Below are 14,581 nucleotides of genomic sequence, written 5' to 3'. Positions count from 1 at the left end.
GCTTCCCTTCATCATGATGAATTTGAGATCTACTTAAATGGTTAAACTGGAGGAAAAAGTGCTTTAGGTTAGGGTGCAAATTATGCACAATTAACTATGGTGTAAATGATTACAAGAAAAAAGTTACTCCACAGGAGAAACTTTGCTGCTTGGTCTGCTTTGTGCCACATTCTTGTTCTCCTTACTCCAGTAGAAGTGAGCAATTAAGTCAGAAGGGTTTCTCTCCAAAACCTTCAGGAAGGAGTGCTCAGGTTTCACATCTCCAGGGAACAGCTGATCTTTACAGTGCCTCATATGGGAAACACGTCCTGAAAGGTAAGTGAAATGTGAAATGAATGAAGAGGATCTCCCCCAGCAGCTCTCAGTCTCTCCCGTCCACAGCAGACAGGTCAGGAAAAGGTTATCTGAGCTCCTCATGTTGATGATCCCTGAGCAAAGCAAATGGTATTAAATCAGGAACAATAATTTCTGATCCTCACTACTCATTCTGAGAACTTTGCCATTTCTGGGTCTTTTTCTCAGATTTCTGTCTTCATTTTCACCTCTACATTTGCAGCTGAGAAAGTGCTAAAAACCTGAAGGCTCTCACAGTCTTCTTGGCAGACATTTTTGTAGAGCACTTGGGAATCCTAAACTTCAAATGTTTCATCTTGTCAGTCTTGAATATCGTTTCCCTAAATATTCCTAAATATTATGTCTCTCCTCTTTCTCTCATAGGCTATTGTGTAGATTTTGTTATTGTAATGCTCTGAAATATGCAAGTTACAGCTAAATCAGAGAATTAGAGCAGACTGAGAAAGGAGAAACATCTTCCTAAGTGATGAAGGATTGTTTACAACTGGTCAGTGTTTCTCTGCCCCAATGTCCAAGAAATGTGGAGAACGCCATCAATTTCTGTTCCTTTTGATAAGGTATCTCTCCTGGGGGGAAAATCTGCATCCAGGTTGCTTATGTTGGCAGATATCACTGAAAAGATTACACTGTGTTAAACTCTGGGTATTTGAACTAATTTACCTGACAGGCAGATTAAATATTACCATGTAAGGCTCTGCTAAGGAATAAGGCAATAGTTCCAATGTTAAATAAGTACCTTTTTCTTGAGGAATAAAATTTGACCAATGCTGAGATCCATGCATCAAAGATGTGAGAATAAACAGCTACAATTGAGGACATGGGACAAGGGGTAAAAGATTACAAAGTGAGCTTAAAAACCTGGGTCAAATGGCAAAACTTTGCAGCTTCACTCAGGCCACAAAAATTTCCCAGTAAAAAGTATTTGATTCAGAGTTCACCTGAATGTAATTCTGTGCTTTTGTAATGGAAGAGGGTGTTTGCAGCAAGAAAATGTAGAACCTCTGTGCCTGGAAGGTTGTGGAGCAGATCCTCCTAGAAGATATGCTAAAACATAGAAAAGGTGCTCCGAGGCAAGCAGTGTGTAAATCAAATTTGATTTTAATTTGAGATTACTGAAGTGAAAGTTCTTGGAATGGATGTGGTAAGTGGACATATGAGTCAGCAGCTGGTGAAATAGTGAGAATGTTGGTGGAAGTTGTCTGGAAGTATTCTTCAGCTCCATGGGAAGGAAAAGGAATGAAGAACCAGATAGTGAGTGTGTTGATGAAAGAAGCAAGGACATTCTTCTAATGCAAATATTAATATCTGATGTTGTGTTTGAGGAAGGAAAATTCTGAGCAACTAACAGCCCCAAAGAACACATCAAAACTATGCAAGGATCAGCAGAGATACAGACAAGGTACCAGATTAATACAACACAGAAGGTTAAAAAAAAAAAAAAAAAAAAAAAAAAAAAAAAAAAAAGCAGGATGGGGAACTTCATATGTGGGCCTGAATGACTTCAATAAATAGCCCATCAGCTCGTAACTGGATTGTCTGGATAATATCAAGTTTCTGTGTTGTTGGATTGCTGTTACCCTCTTCTTCGAGTTTTCCTGACAAGATCTTTCCATCTCCCTGCGAAGATGCTTCATGGCAGTCGCTGCTTCTTTCTGCAGGCCGCAGTCTCCTCCTGCTGCTCCCGGGTCTTTTCCGCCTGCATCTCCCCAGTCATTTAGTCTTAATCCGCTTTCTGGAAAATCCTTTGGTTGCAATTTTCAGGGGTCTCTTTCTGGATCCGGTGGACCTGCGTCTCGCAGATCCGTCCCTTCTCCCTGGAAAATATCCTTTTCTCGCTGTTGTATTCCTGCTGTATGTTTGTGTGTTTCCGTGCCGGCCTCCGCGCCCTCCCCCCTTGCAACAACAGAAGCGGCCAGAGGTGGCGCTGTAGATGGAGGCTGCGAATCTCAGTGGTCACAAAATGGCGTCGGCAGCGTGCGCACGTTTTGTGTGCGGAAGCAAAGAGAGTGGCCATTTTGCTGTACGGAATATCTTTGCAGGGGCTGCCATTTTTGGTGTCTGGCCAGCTGTGACGCACATGCGCAGTAGCGCTGTAGGTAACTCCGAACTCGCAGAGTTTTCGAACTTCTCCTGTCCGAGGGGGCAGCTGGCCGGGGCAGGGGGCCCGCTGGTAGCGCCAGGGGGAGCACGGCTGGGAGGGTGGGGGAGCACGGCTAGGAGGGTGGGGGAGCACGGCTGGGAGGGTGGGGGAGCCACCCGCGGGATCGAGGGGGCCCCTCACGGGTTCCTTGGGCAGGCTCGGCCGCGGTTTCTGGCGGGGGGGCCAGTCACGGCACTGTCGCAGACACTTCTGACTCACTCACAACTTCGTTAATTAACGCGGCGGGCTGGGAGTAACTTGGCTGGCTGCTGCAAAAATCTCTCGAGTGTCCCTGCATGGTATAATCGAACACTAAGTCCCAGAGGGACACAGTAAAAGCCGCCTCGGGGTCTATTTGCGGCAGGTTTTTCCGCACCCACATAACGGATCTGTTCGCTCATGCTCGGACGCGAGCATGAAAACTCTTGAGAGTTAGATTTTATGAACGTTTTTAAGCGTTCGCAGACGTCTCTCAGTTTATGTTTCCAGGGCATGCTTGCCCAGTGTTCTCACCTGATTTCCTCCTGGGTCCGGAATTCTGTCTGCGCTCCCTCAGTACTCGATGGGGGTCCTGGTTCCTTTCCCCAGCCTGGGGAGTCCCCGTTCATCTTTCCTCCAGGATCAATATCTCCGGCTATTCGGCTTCCTCTGGCTGCCTTGGCCTCAGTTCTTGGAGGCGTCCGAGCGGTGGCGAAAACGGGGCACCCGCTTCATCGGGATATTGAGAGAGACAGGGCCACTGCAAGACTTGTCTTAAAACATGATTTACTGCCTCAGTCTTAAGGAGTGATAAGGTTGATAACAGCCTACCACCAGTGGAGCCAACTGTACCTTTCCATGGGAAGATTAAATTCATTAAGTACTTAACTACCCCATCCCTATTAGTGCTTGGGGTGGGGGAGAAGTTGGGTTTGCTGCTTCTGCAAATAAACAACCCAGGGAGAAGGTGAAAGAGCACAGGAGGAAACACTTGCCTACAGAAGCACCAGTGGATTCAGAGTGCACTGCTGAAATTAGACATCTTTCTCTTTTCAGGGCTGCAGACAAAGCAGCAGGTCAGGTACCTGGGACACCATTTGAGGGCTGCTCCTCTGCCTAATGTTTGCTTGTCTTTTGCACTGATGGATCTTTTAATTGTGGACCTGACTGAGAGTATGCTGAGGTCAGAAAAACTCTCATTCCTTTGCACAGGGAATTTTAATGTCTGTAACTCTTTGATGTCTTGCCTGTGAGGCTCCCCTCTATACTCGGGTGCCAAGTTGTAGCTCAAGTACGATACTACTTCCTGGGTTAAACCAGAAGATTTTGCCATTGATTTTCAGTGGTAACACAATTTTCTGTGCAGTGAACTGAAGGGACTAAATGTGCCAATTCATTTTTAGGATAGCTATCAACTATGCATGCGAATGTGAGGCCTCTCGAGACAGTCTTTTCAGAGCATTAAAAAAATATCTTACAGAAATATTGAGATTCTAGAATTCCTTCAATTTACTAAGGAATTATTATATCTGTAATTGCAATCCATAGTTGTGGCAGAAACACCTTTGACCCTTAAACTGTGCTGAAATTTGTGAACTTTACCCCCAAAGCTGTAGCTGGTAGAGGAGACCAAATATTCTAGTCGTCGTTTCAGTGGCAAGAAGGACAGAGCTGACTTGAAAACAGGTGGGTCTGGATTAGTAGAACCAAGAATAAATTCCTTCAATAATGATTCTTCTTCTTGAGGATTAGCAGGTGATGCTTTGCACCTCGTGCCTTTAGCAGACTTTTTATCCAGGAGGGCACGACTACAAAGGAATGTTCATAATGGGGGTTGATGTGGTAGCCTCCATTTTCTGTGGGTGAAGGACCTTGGGGGCCACATTGCTGCAATTTAGTCTGTTTTCATGCCTGCTCTGAGTGGGGCTGGATTTCCAGCAAACACTTTTCTATCAGTCTCAAAAACTTTGTGTAGTAACACACCTTGAAATGTGTTCTATTAGTGCACACTGTGCCTACCGAAATCAGGAGCTGTGTATTCAGGCTGCTTGCAAGATAAGATCACACATAAATACAGATTCAACAATCAGGTACTAAAGGAGAAAAAGAAGCAGGAAGATAAGAGTCTCCCATTTGACTTTGTGGCCTCTTTCTCTTCATAACAGCCGCCTTTCCAATGATGTCTTGCAAGCAACAAACTAGCAAGGTTGAAAAGCATTTCTCAGAAGTACAAGTTCAAACTAACAAGGCCTGTTTGAGCTGAGCCAGCAGTGTTTAATCTCAGAACATAGCCTAAGGCTCCCAGAACAAAGGTAGGATGGCAAAACCGTTTGCTGAGAGCTGGTTTTCTCCTGTGTGCCACTAAAACAAGTAGCCATCAACTTAAATCCCTCCCGGAAACCTCTTGCCAGGAAATAGGCTCCATCCTGGAAAGAGCTTCTAACCTCTGTGTCCTGAAAGGAAACTGCAGAAAAAGGAGGACCTTCCAACAGTCCATCCTACCAGGACAGATTTGCAATGAGGAAAGGAGTGGGATTTAGTGGAACTGAACTTGTGGAGAAGGATGTTTTGTTTTAGACATGGAACAGATAAGGTCACATTCTGTGCATTTCTTCATCAGTGCTAGCTAGTCTTGACTTTCTTTTTGTGCTTGGTAGTTTAGAGCTATGGAAAATCTGCCCTCTGCAGAAGTCACAGTCCAGTCACCAGGAAACACTGAATTCAGGATAAATCATTTTCTAGGGCCTTCTGCTTAGTTATCACTCACACCCTGTCAAATATGTGGTCAAGCGCCACTGAGATGTGCCTCACATGTGCAACTTCTGTTTCAATTTCTCTGGTTCACCTCACAAATACAGTGATTTCAGAGTGATGCCAGTTACTGGTTTTTATTGGCATTGAACACTGGAAGCTCTTACTACACCTACACTTGCAATAAATAAAGCAAAGGTGAAAGTACCTGTGTAGTATCCCTGTGAGACTGGTATGTACTGCTTGCTATTGAATCAGGACAAGATCATGGCAAAAAAAAAAAAAAAAAAAGACTAGAAGCAGAGCTGATTTCATTGAATTGGGGAAAATTTCCCTTAGATATATGGGTACATCCTTAAGGACTTCATTACACTCAAAACAACTTTATCCGATGATTCAGCACCTGTGAGTGAAAATGCAGTCTTCTTGACTTTCAGGGTAGGGCTTTAAATACCTGTAGCATTATCCATTCAGTCTCTTCCACATGTACCTGTATGTCGTGTAGGAAAGACTTGGGAAAACTGGAAATGTTGGCACTTTCTTTGCAAGTTTCTTTTACAACATGTATCTTTTCCCAAGCTGCACACTTCAGCTGAAGTGCAAAGCAAATGGAAGTCTTTGGCACTTCACCTTTGCTTACCTACTGCCCTCAAAGGAAATAGAATTTATAAGAAAATAAATCAGAGATGCATCAGTTTTATTGGTGCATACATTCAGTGTGACTTGCCATCTAGTGCAGGTTTGAGGTATAACATAATTACAGGCAGGTAATTAGTTTTAAGTCAGGGTGATAGTCTCCTAAAACACTTCAAAAGTAGTGGAATTTTATTTCTGTAAGTGGGCAAAGTAATATAAAATTTACAGGAATCCAGACATAGATATTGAGAAAAAGACTGGCAAGTGAAATCTTAGAGAGGAGATATGAGAGTCATTCATCAGCTGACAAAGTAGAGGACAAATATTCTAATGAAAAGCAGTACACAGTCCCTTTACAAGAAAAGGAGGAAGATAAAATAATAGTGAAAACGCAGATGTGTTCAAACAACCCATTTATTCAAGCTGGTTTGCAGTAATCCATCCAGGATCACAAAGTAGACAGCATCCAATAACCATCTGTTTTTAAATGTATTTTCTTTCATTCCAGGTGATTGATTCCTTAGGTGTGCACCTGATTCCATCCCCTCACCATCTGATAAAACACCACTTATCATGAGAACATTTATTAAATCCTGGATTCCTCAGTGTTTGTGGATTCTCAGGTCACCTTCCAGAACATTCCATGGAAACAACAGGCTTCTTACGTCTCAAATTCTTTCCTATTATGAATCTATAAACCAGGGCAAAAAGGAACTGCCAGAATATTTCAACTTTGCAAGTGATGTCTTAGATGAGTGGGCACGACTGGAAAAGGTAGTATTTGTCTTTTAGTTTCCAGACATTGGGTTGTAGTTTAAGCCCAGCTCAGAACCACTACTCAGTCAACTCAGAACCACAGAACCCCTGAATCTGACATGCACACATAGACACACGTGCAGTGTGATGGAGAGGAGAATCAGGAGGGAAAAAAAAGGTAAAACCCATGGGTTGAGGAAATAACAGTTTAAGAATTAAAGTATTATAATAATCATCATCATAATAATATTAGTAACAGTAGTTGTAGCTCACTGCTCACTGATTGATGCCCATCCCCAAACACCTGCCTACAAACCTCCCCCCAGGTTATAAGCTGAGCAGCACCTCCTGTGGTGTGGAATATCGTTTAGGGCAGTTCAGGTCAGCTGTCCTGTCTAGGAACCCTCCCAGCTTCTCGTGCACCTCTTTGTTGGCAGGGTGTAGGAAACTGGAAAGTCCCTGACTTACAGTAAGCGCTGCTTAGCAGCAACTGAAACATCAGTGTGTTATCCCCACTTTAGCAGGACTTAGTAAGAAAATTGACTCTATTCCAGGCAAAACGAGGACACAGTGGAATAAATTTCAGATGATACAAATCAGTTTTCCTCATGGATACTGGACAGTATAAGCTGCAGAGTGGAGAGCACCATTTTATTTTGTTTGTCAGAAATACAGGTGCCACCTTAAGAGAGTGATTGCCAGGGATGATTTGCTTAATTAGGACTTATTTTGTATTGAAGTGAAACCTTTTAAGGCTTGTCTTCTTTTAATATCTTCTCACATGTTGTAGGATGGAAGAAAACCAGCAAATCCAGCCTTTTGGTGGGTCAGTGGTGAGGGAGAGGAGGTGAAGTTGAGCTTTGAGGAGCTGGGCTCTCTGTCCAGAAAGGCAGCCAATGTACTTTCTGAAGTCTGTGGTTTGCAGAGAGGAGACAGAGTTGTAGCAGTTCTGCCTCGTGTTCCTGAGTGGTGGCTCCTGAATGTGGCCTGCATGCGAGCAGGTGAGTGACTCCCTGACTTGTTGGGTGCAACGAGAAAGCAAAGAGAGGGTACAAGCCATGACTTAGCTTAGGGTGAAGAAAATGCAAGCAGCAATATTCACTTGTGACCTCTACAACTGAGCTTTTGCCTAGAAGGAGAATTGGCAGCCCTCACACAGGAACCACAGGGCCAGACATGGTCCAGTGAAACAGCATCCTCAGGGGAAGCCAGGGCGGGCTGAATGGCTACAGCCCTTGACCACATCCATTGTAAGGCAGCTGAGTTTATAATGGAATAATTTACATGCTTAGAGTCATTAATAATTCAGTATATCTATTCTGCTCTGCTTTCCAACTGCTAAACATGCGTGATGGATAAAATCTGCATCAACAGAGAGACACAATCAAGTATTTTTGGGAAATGCTGACATTTCTCAATTGATTCTTGCTTTTTTCCTAGGAATTGTTCTTATTCCAGGAACGTCCCAACTAACAGCGAAAGATATCTTATACCGACTCCAGGCTTCCAAGGCCAAGTGCTTTGTTACTGATGATGAACGGGCACCTGCAGTGGAATCTGTCCTGGCAGGCAGCCAGTTCCTGAAAAGTAAACTCATTGTAGGCAAAGGGAGCAGGGATGGGTGGCTGAACTTCAAAAAACTCCTTGTGTGAGTATCCAGCTCTTTTGCCATTATGCCTGTGAGATGAAGGGAGCTGTACCAGTCAGGTGACAATGATGAGTTTTGGGGAAATATTCAAAATACAAATGAGTTACATTTCTCTGTCAACTCACAGATTGTGATTACACTGCATTAAGTACAGATTCATGCAACCTAGGTTTTGGGAGCCAAGTTTTAGGTCCTTCAGCTTCTTCTTGTTCCTCAGCCTTGTGATTCCGAGTGTACTTGTGACAGCCAAAAGTGTTCTCTAACTTTTGCCTGTGATATATAATGCAACTATTTCTTTAGTAAGAACATATAATTTGTGGCAACTTTCCTGTTGAACTCCTAAACCTTAAAAATACGGATTCCCTGGTGGAAATCTGCATGTAGTGACTGGAATGTGCCATTTCTTCTGAAGGGCTGCATCTGCTGACCATCAATGTGTCAAGACAAAGAGTCAAGACCCAATGATAGTGTTTTTTACCAGTGGAACTACGGGCTTCCCAAAAATGGTGTTGCACACCCACAGCAGTTATGGCATTGGATTTGCAGCCACTGGCAGGTATTACCTTGCAGTTCCTCACAGGTCCTGGTTAAGTGACATGATCTGCATTAAACTGAACATGTGACCATAAAACTCCTGTAAATGTAGGCAATTCATGACTGTAGGATTTGTACCTTCCTGATCTTTCCCCTCTCATGGTAAAACCCTTGTTATGAAAGGCTTCTTGGAGACCCAGTTGAGCTCATCAGGTGCAGAGTTGTGTCACTTGCAGGGCTGAAAGGAGAGCAATAAGGAAAATGTCCCTATGGCCACACCAGAGGAAGTCAAGTGCTCTCATGTTGGGTCAACCTTCCCTGAGAACCAAAGCAACCTCGGGCCATTTCATTATACTTTAAAAGTTACACTTCACTTTAAATCTGTGGTTTGGTACTGATCTGCTTTCCTTGAAAGTTTTTTTCATCTCTGCTTTTTCATCAGGTACTGGTTGAACTTGACTCCTTCAGATGTAATGTGGAATACCTCTGATACTGGCTGGGCAAAATCAGCCTATGGCAGTGTTTTTGGACCATGGATCTGTGGATCCTGTGTCTTTGTACACAATATGCCGCTGTTTAAACCAGAAGTTGTTGGAGAGGTGAGTAATCCCAACATCCCAAGCAATCCAAAGGTACCAGAATGCCTGTTCTTCTCAGCTACTTTTCAAAACCACTTAGCTGGACGATTCTACTCAACATTGGCCTCTTGTGTGGGGCGTGAACCTTGACTTTCCCAAGAAGAATACTGGAAAAGCTTTGGTCTAGTTTCCTACCACCAGTTAGGCTTGAGCTTGGGACACAAACACTTTGGAAAACGCCCCCAAAAAACATAATTGGAGCTACTGCTCTCACTGATCCTTCATTTACTTGAGTGACTTTTGTTGGACAGAACGTTCCGTATTTTCTACGAGCTGGACTGCCTGGTACAGCATTTTTATGGTTTTCATCGTGCAGACATTTGAGCATGTAAATGGTGTTAATCACCTGCACATTCACAAGGTCAGACCACCGTTTCACTTTCTCTTCAGCACAATAACTGCCTGTTTTTCTAGACTCTCTCAAGATACCCCATCACCACCTTCTGCACGGCTCCCACTGCCTTCCACATGCTGGTCCAACATGATATGAGCAGGTACAGCAGGGAGGGCAGGGAGGCTGGGCTATAGTGCTGGGACAGCTCTCAATGGTTAGTTCCTTAGGTTCCTTAATTCTCTTTTTCTGTTAAAGGCAATCTAACTAGTACAACTTGCTCTCAGTAAAAAAGGCCCTCAGTTTTGAAATGTGAGAATAATTGGTCACACCTTAGGCTACTTAGGCTTCAGGACTGGGTCTTTGAATAGACAGAACAGAGGAAACAAGGGAGGTTTCTTTAAGTTGTCACTTTCTCTGGACTTAGGGTTCACAGTTCAATTTTTGTCAATGTTTTAGATCAGAGAGTTACTGGTGCACCGTGGAGTTGTTCTCATGTGGTTGAGAATGGAGGGAGCAGTTAGAGGAGTTTCACATGCTGAGAGTTACTTGGCAGCTGTTCCCACGAGTTTGTCACTGTAAAATACCCAGCTTGTGAGAAGTGTGCAAGGAGTTTTCACATCTTTGGTAAGGTACTTATTCTTGTCACATAGGTCTTTCATCCTGACAAAAGCCAACCCAGGTTTAGCAGAGAGCTCAGGTTCTGTCTTCCTATTCAGCCTTTTCTTCAGTTTTAGGTTTATTTGGAAAGCCGAGGAAGTCTCTTCAGTTAAGGTTGCTCACTGATCATTTTAGGAGTTAAGAGAATTATTTCATAGGCTGTTCCTCTCAAGGTACAACTTCCCAAGTCTGAAACACTGTGTAACTGGAGGGGAAGGACTGAATCCTGAAGTGTTTGCAAAGTGGAGAACCCAGACAGGGCTGGATATCCATGAAGGTTATGGCCAGAGCGAAACAGTACGTTTGCATTCATTTTTGCTGTATACCCATTCAAAGGTAACAATACCTGAGCCATGATGTCCTTGATAAATCAATGGAAAAGGTGAGAATCACTTATATGATTAAAATTTTTTTTTTTTTGTATAATTATGATTATACAGTTCCAGAATCAGCAAGCTGCATATTTTAATGGTTTAGACCATTGCAAAAACCATGCCAGAGAAACTTCAGATCAAATACATTGTAGGAGATCCCTTTGTCATGTTTACTTCAAAAAAACCCCAAAAAAACCCTGAAAAGGTAATTTGCTCCAGCTATCAATTTGGCCTGTCTGAGGTTTTACTTGCAAATATTAAACCAGCTCACATCCCAGATTTCTCTGTAAGTGAACATTAACAAAACTATTAAGAGTCAGATCTCAGGCCTTGTCTCATTTTGCCCTTGAAATGATCCCAAATTAATTGTCCCATTATTGAAATAAGATCTGTAATAATTTCACATCTGCTGTCCTACAAAGTCAAGTGTTTGCAGGACAACCCACCGGCTCAGACTCAAAAACCAAGCCCATACTGGGCTGACCTGAAATGCCTCTCAACACATCTCTGATGTTCTCAAGAACCACAGTGCTTTGGTCCTGATTTTTTGTCACATTGGAGTCACAAAGAGGAGTCCCGTCTAATGCAAACAGTACTAAAATTTACAAGATGTTGCAACCATTTTAAAAATTAAAATCTATTCTGCAGGTGGCAATCTGTGCCAATACAAAAGGAATGAAAATTAAACCTGGCTCTTTGGGAAAACCTCTTCCCCCTTATGATGTGAAGGTACGTGGATATATGGCAGCTGTGGGTAGAACAGTAAGGCAGTGCTGTCTCCATCCCTTCTGTGCTCTGCACTGAGCTGCAGCAGATGTTCCACTGAGCTAATCAAATCACTCCTGCTGTGTCTGTCGTTGCTGCAGATTGTAGATGACCATGGGGCTGTTGTGCCTGCAGGAAAAGAGGGCACCATTGCCATCCGAGTGCATCCCATACGACCCTTCTGTATGTTCTCCGGGTACTTGGTGAGCCTGACTCTGCTGAGAGGCTGGGAGGGACCCAGGGCAAAGTTCTGCCAGGAGCAGAATTCCATGCAGAATCCTCAGAAGGTCTCACTGGGTTGCTTGAGGACTTTGAGCCTGATCAGTGTGTGGTGGTTCTGAGGTGTAGGACATTCTTAGGAAAAGCATAGAATCATGCAAACTTAAAGATATCCTCCTGTGCAATTGAACTAAGCTTTGGAGGACCTATCTATGTTTTTAATCCTGTTCTGAACCCCCATAATATTTGGATATTTGTAGCATCCTCAAACAGCTTGTTAAATGTAATTGCTCACTATGGGATAAGAAACTTCTACAAGTTCAATACTATATCTTCCAGTTTTCACTAATGTCTTCTGTTGTCAAAGTGTTTTCCTGTGTAACCAAGAGGTTACACTGGGTATAGAGGTCCTATAGGTCAATGCAAATAATGAAGTTTTGACTGCAGGTGACCTCATTTGAGTTTTGGTCCTGTCAGTTAAGGGTAAGAAGTTTCTTTTAACTGGTGGTTATTGTGGCAACTCCCTGTAGTGATAAATCATTTCCCTGAACAGAGTGGGTTACATGTTTCTGTGGGTTACATATTTGCTGTGATGTATGGGCATTTTGATAGAGCACAGTCTTTTCTCTAAAACAGAAATCTCTACATACACTCTATGTATGTAGTGTAGTGCTCCTTTCTGCTTGTCACATACTTTAGGCATCAAACTGCAGTATTGAACACACTCATTCTGAGAACAACTTAAAGAATTATTTTTATCATTTTTAGCATCACTGCAAAGTAAATGCATTACAATTCACTAACAATACGATGCTTTTTTGGAAATGTTTGATTGTTGCCAGGATGATCCAAACAAAACTGCTGCCACTGTGCGGGGAGATTTTTATCTCACTGGGGACAGAGGCACTATGGATGAAGAGGGATATGTCTGGTTTGTTGGAAGAGATGATGATGTCATTAATTCTGCTGGGTAAGGCATTTCCTTTTAGATCTGCCTCTTGAAGTGCAGCCTGGAAAGAGCCATGGGCTGGTCCATGTGCTGGGGCTGAGCTGTCCTTGTGCTCCCCTAGGTATCGTATTGGCCCATTTGAAGTGGAGAGTGCACTGATAGAGCACCCAGCAGTCGCAGAGGCAGCTGTTGTCAGCAGCCCCGACCCAGTGCGAGGGGAGGTAAAACAAAATAGCAAAAAGATGTAAAAGAAATATCCTTTATTTTAAACTTCAGTATCCCTTTATGTACCAGGCTTCCTTGGAATTCAGCATTGCAGGCTTTTGAAATTAGGTGGGCTAACATTTTGAAAATCCGTATCTTGACAGATCTTACAATTTCTAAATTATTTATTTGCTAGGTTTTATGTGGGGAAAAAATTGTTTTTTCAGACTGATCATGTGATCTTTTTGTCTATGCAATGAAATTTTTGATTATTTCTTGTTTTGTCACTTAGTGCACTGTAGCAATGATATCTAGGGTGTTTAATTTTTGTTTTATACTCTCCAACTTTGCTACATTTCAGCTTTAATAGGATATAGTGTTAAGGGGAAAAACAGCGTAAAATAAGGAAAAAAAATCCTCAATGAATCCTTGACCACACAGCATTCTGTAATAAACAGCTAATGAAAAGGGAATTAAAGAAAAAGATCACATTTTGGCATTCTGGATTTTGACAGATGCTTTTCACAACAAATGCATTTCCTCACTGCCAGCTCTAGAAGTTAATGCAATTCCTTCATTTTTGTGGTGCAGGTGGTCAAAGCCTTCATTGTTGTAGCTCCTGCTTTTGTATCACACGATCGAGAAAAATTAACTCTTGACCTTCAACAACATGTCAAGAAGGCAACTGCACCTTACAAGTATCCAAGGAAGGTAAGAACAGCCCAAAAAGACAGGTTCTCTAATTGTACCAGAAATCGAGCATTTTTTGTCTGCCTCGGCTCTTTTTCAACAGCATTCTGACAAATACTCCAACCAGAGTTAGATGAAATAAAAGTAGATGAGAGGGTCTGTTGCAGCTGTAGCCTTGGGTTGGCTGTGTGTGCTACAAAGTACCCAAAGGGAAGCAATGGCCATGAGATTTTACTTCATGAGGGCCCAGTCCTTCTTTCATGGCGTACTGGGGTTTTCACAGCAGCTCAAATGGGAAAGGGATTCAGTCAGCCTTTCACTATCCAAGCCCTGGCTGTGCAGCTTGCTGTCCTTTTACCCCCAATCATAATGAAAGTGTGCCTTTCCTTCAGATGGGAATTCAACCAGGATGTATTTTTGCCTTTCAGGTGGAATTTGTTCAGGATCTGCCAAAGACAGTTTCTGGGAAAATCCAGAGAAATGTTCTAAGGCACAAAGAGTGGGAAAATGTGAAGAAAGAGCAAAAGTGATCTGGAAAACATGGAGAGAAATATTCCATTACCCGTACCAACCATAACACATCAAACTTGGCATGTGTTTATGACCCAGAGCACTTGGAAACTTTGGGGAAAACAAACTGTAGAAGAAAAAGTAGAAAATACTCATATGGGTTGAGGATATGTGCTGTTGGAACCACTTTTGCCATTGACCTACAATTTTTTCAGAAGGCAGGAGTTCTGAATATTAATTAATACTTAATGAAAGTAATTCAGAGTGTGGGGGAGGTGGGTGGAAAGTGCAACTACAACTATTAGATACATACAAATAAAAGAGAAATTAATAAAAATAATCTTTGTCCTGTGGTGAGTACCAGCAGCATATTAATATTTCCTTGTCAATAACTATCACTGTAATATTCTCAAATTCTTTCAGAGTGAGAGGATAAAACCAAT

At 42.7% G+C, this 14,581-nt stretch overlaps 1 protein-coding gene across 3 annotated transcripts; it reads left to right on the top strand.

Moving 5' to 3' along the window:
* Positions 1-134: 134 nt before the first annotated feature.
* On the top strand, positions 135-14,478 carry LOC310915452 (acyl-coenzyme A synthetase ACSM4, mitochondrial-like). 3 transcript variants are annotated; one of them, XM_083872329.1, is made up of 14 exons: positions 135-315; positions 6,369-6,634; positions 7,407-7,617; positions 8,057-8,264; positions 8,677-8,820; positions 9,241-9,397; positions 9,851-9,930; positions 10,601-10,724; positions 11,450-11,530; positions 11,668-11,769; positions 12,628-12,755; positions 12,856-12,955; positions 13,530-13,649; positions 14,057-14,478. In XM_083872329.1, exons 2-14 carry the CDS (start codon positions 6,434-6,436, stop codon positions 14,156-14,158), a joined length of 1,758 nt encoding a protein of 585 aa, XP_083728455.1. In that variant the 5' UTR covers positions 135-315; positions 6,369-6,433; the 3' UTR covers positions 14,159-14,478. The 3 variants fall into 3 exon arrangements, with proteins under 3 accessions (XP_083728455.1, XP_083728453.1, XP_083728454.1); XM_083872327.1 differs by having other exon boundaries at positions 10,586-10,724; XM_083872328.1 differs by lacking the exon at positions 135-315 and adding an exon at positions 4,084-4,159 and having other exon boundaries at positions 10,586-10,724.
* Positions 14,479-14,581: the final 103 nt, after the last annotated feature.

This window comes from Zosterops lateralis, assembly GCF_965231275.1.
Source record: "Zosterops lateralis genome assembly, chromosome: 15".
NCBI classification, from domain to species: domain Eukaryota; kingdom Metazoa; phylum Chordata; class Aves; order Passeriformes; family Zosteropidae; genus Zosterops; species Zosterops lateralis.
This window is presented reverse-complemented; position numbering and strand designations above follow the sequence as displayed.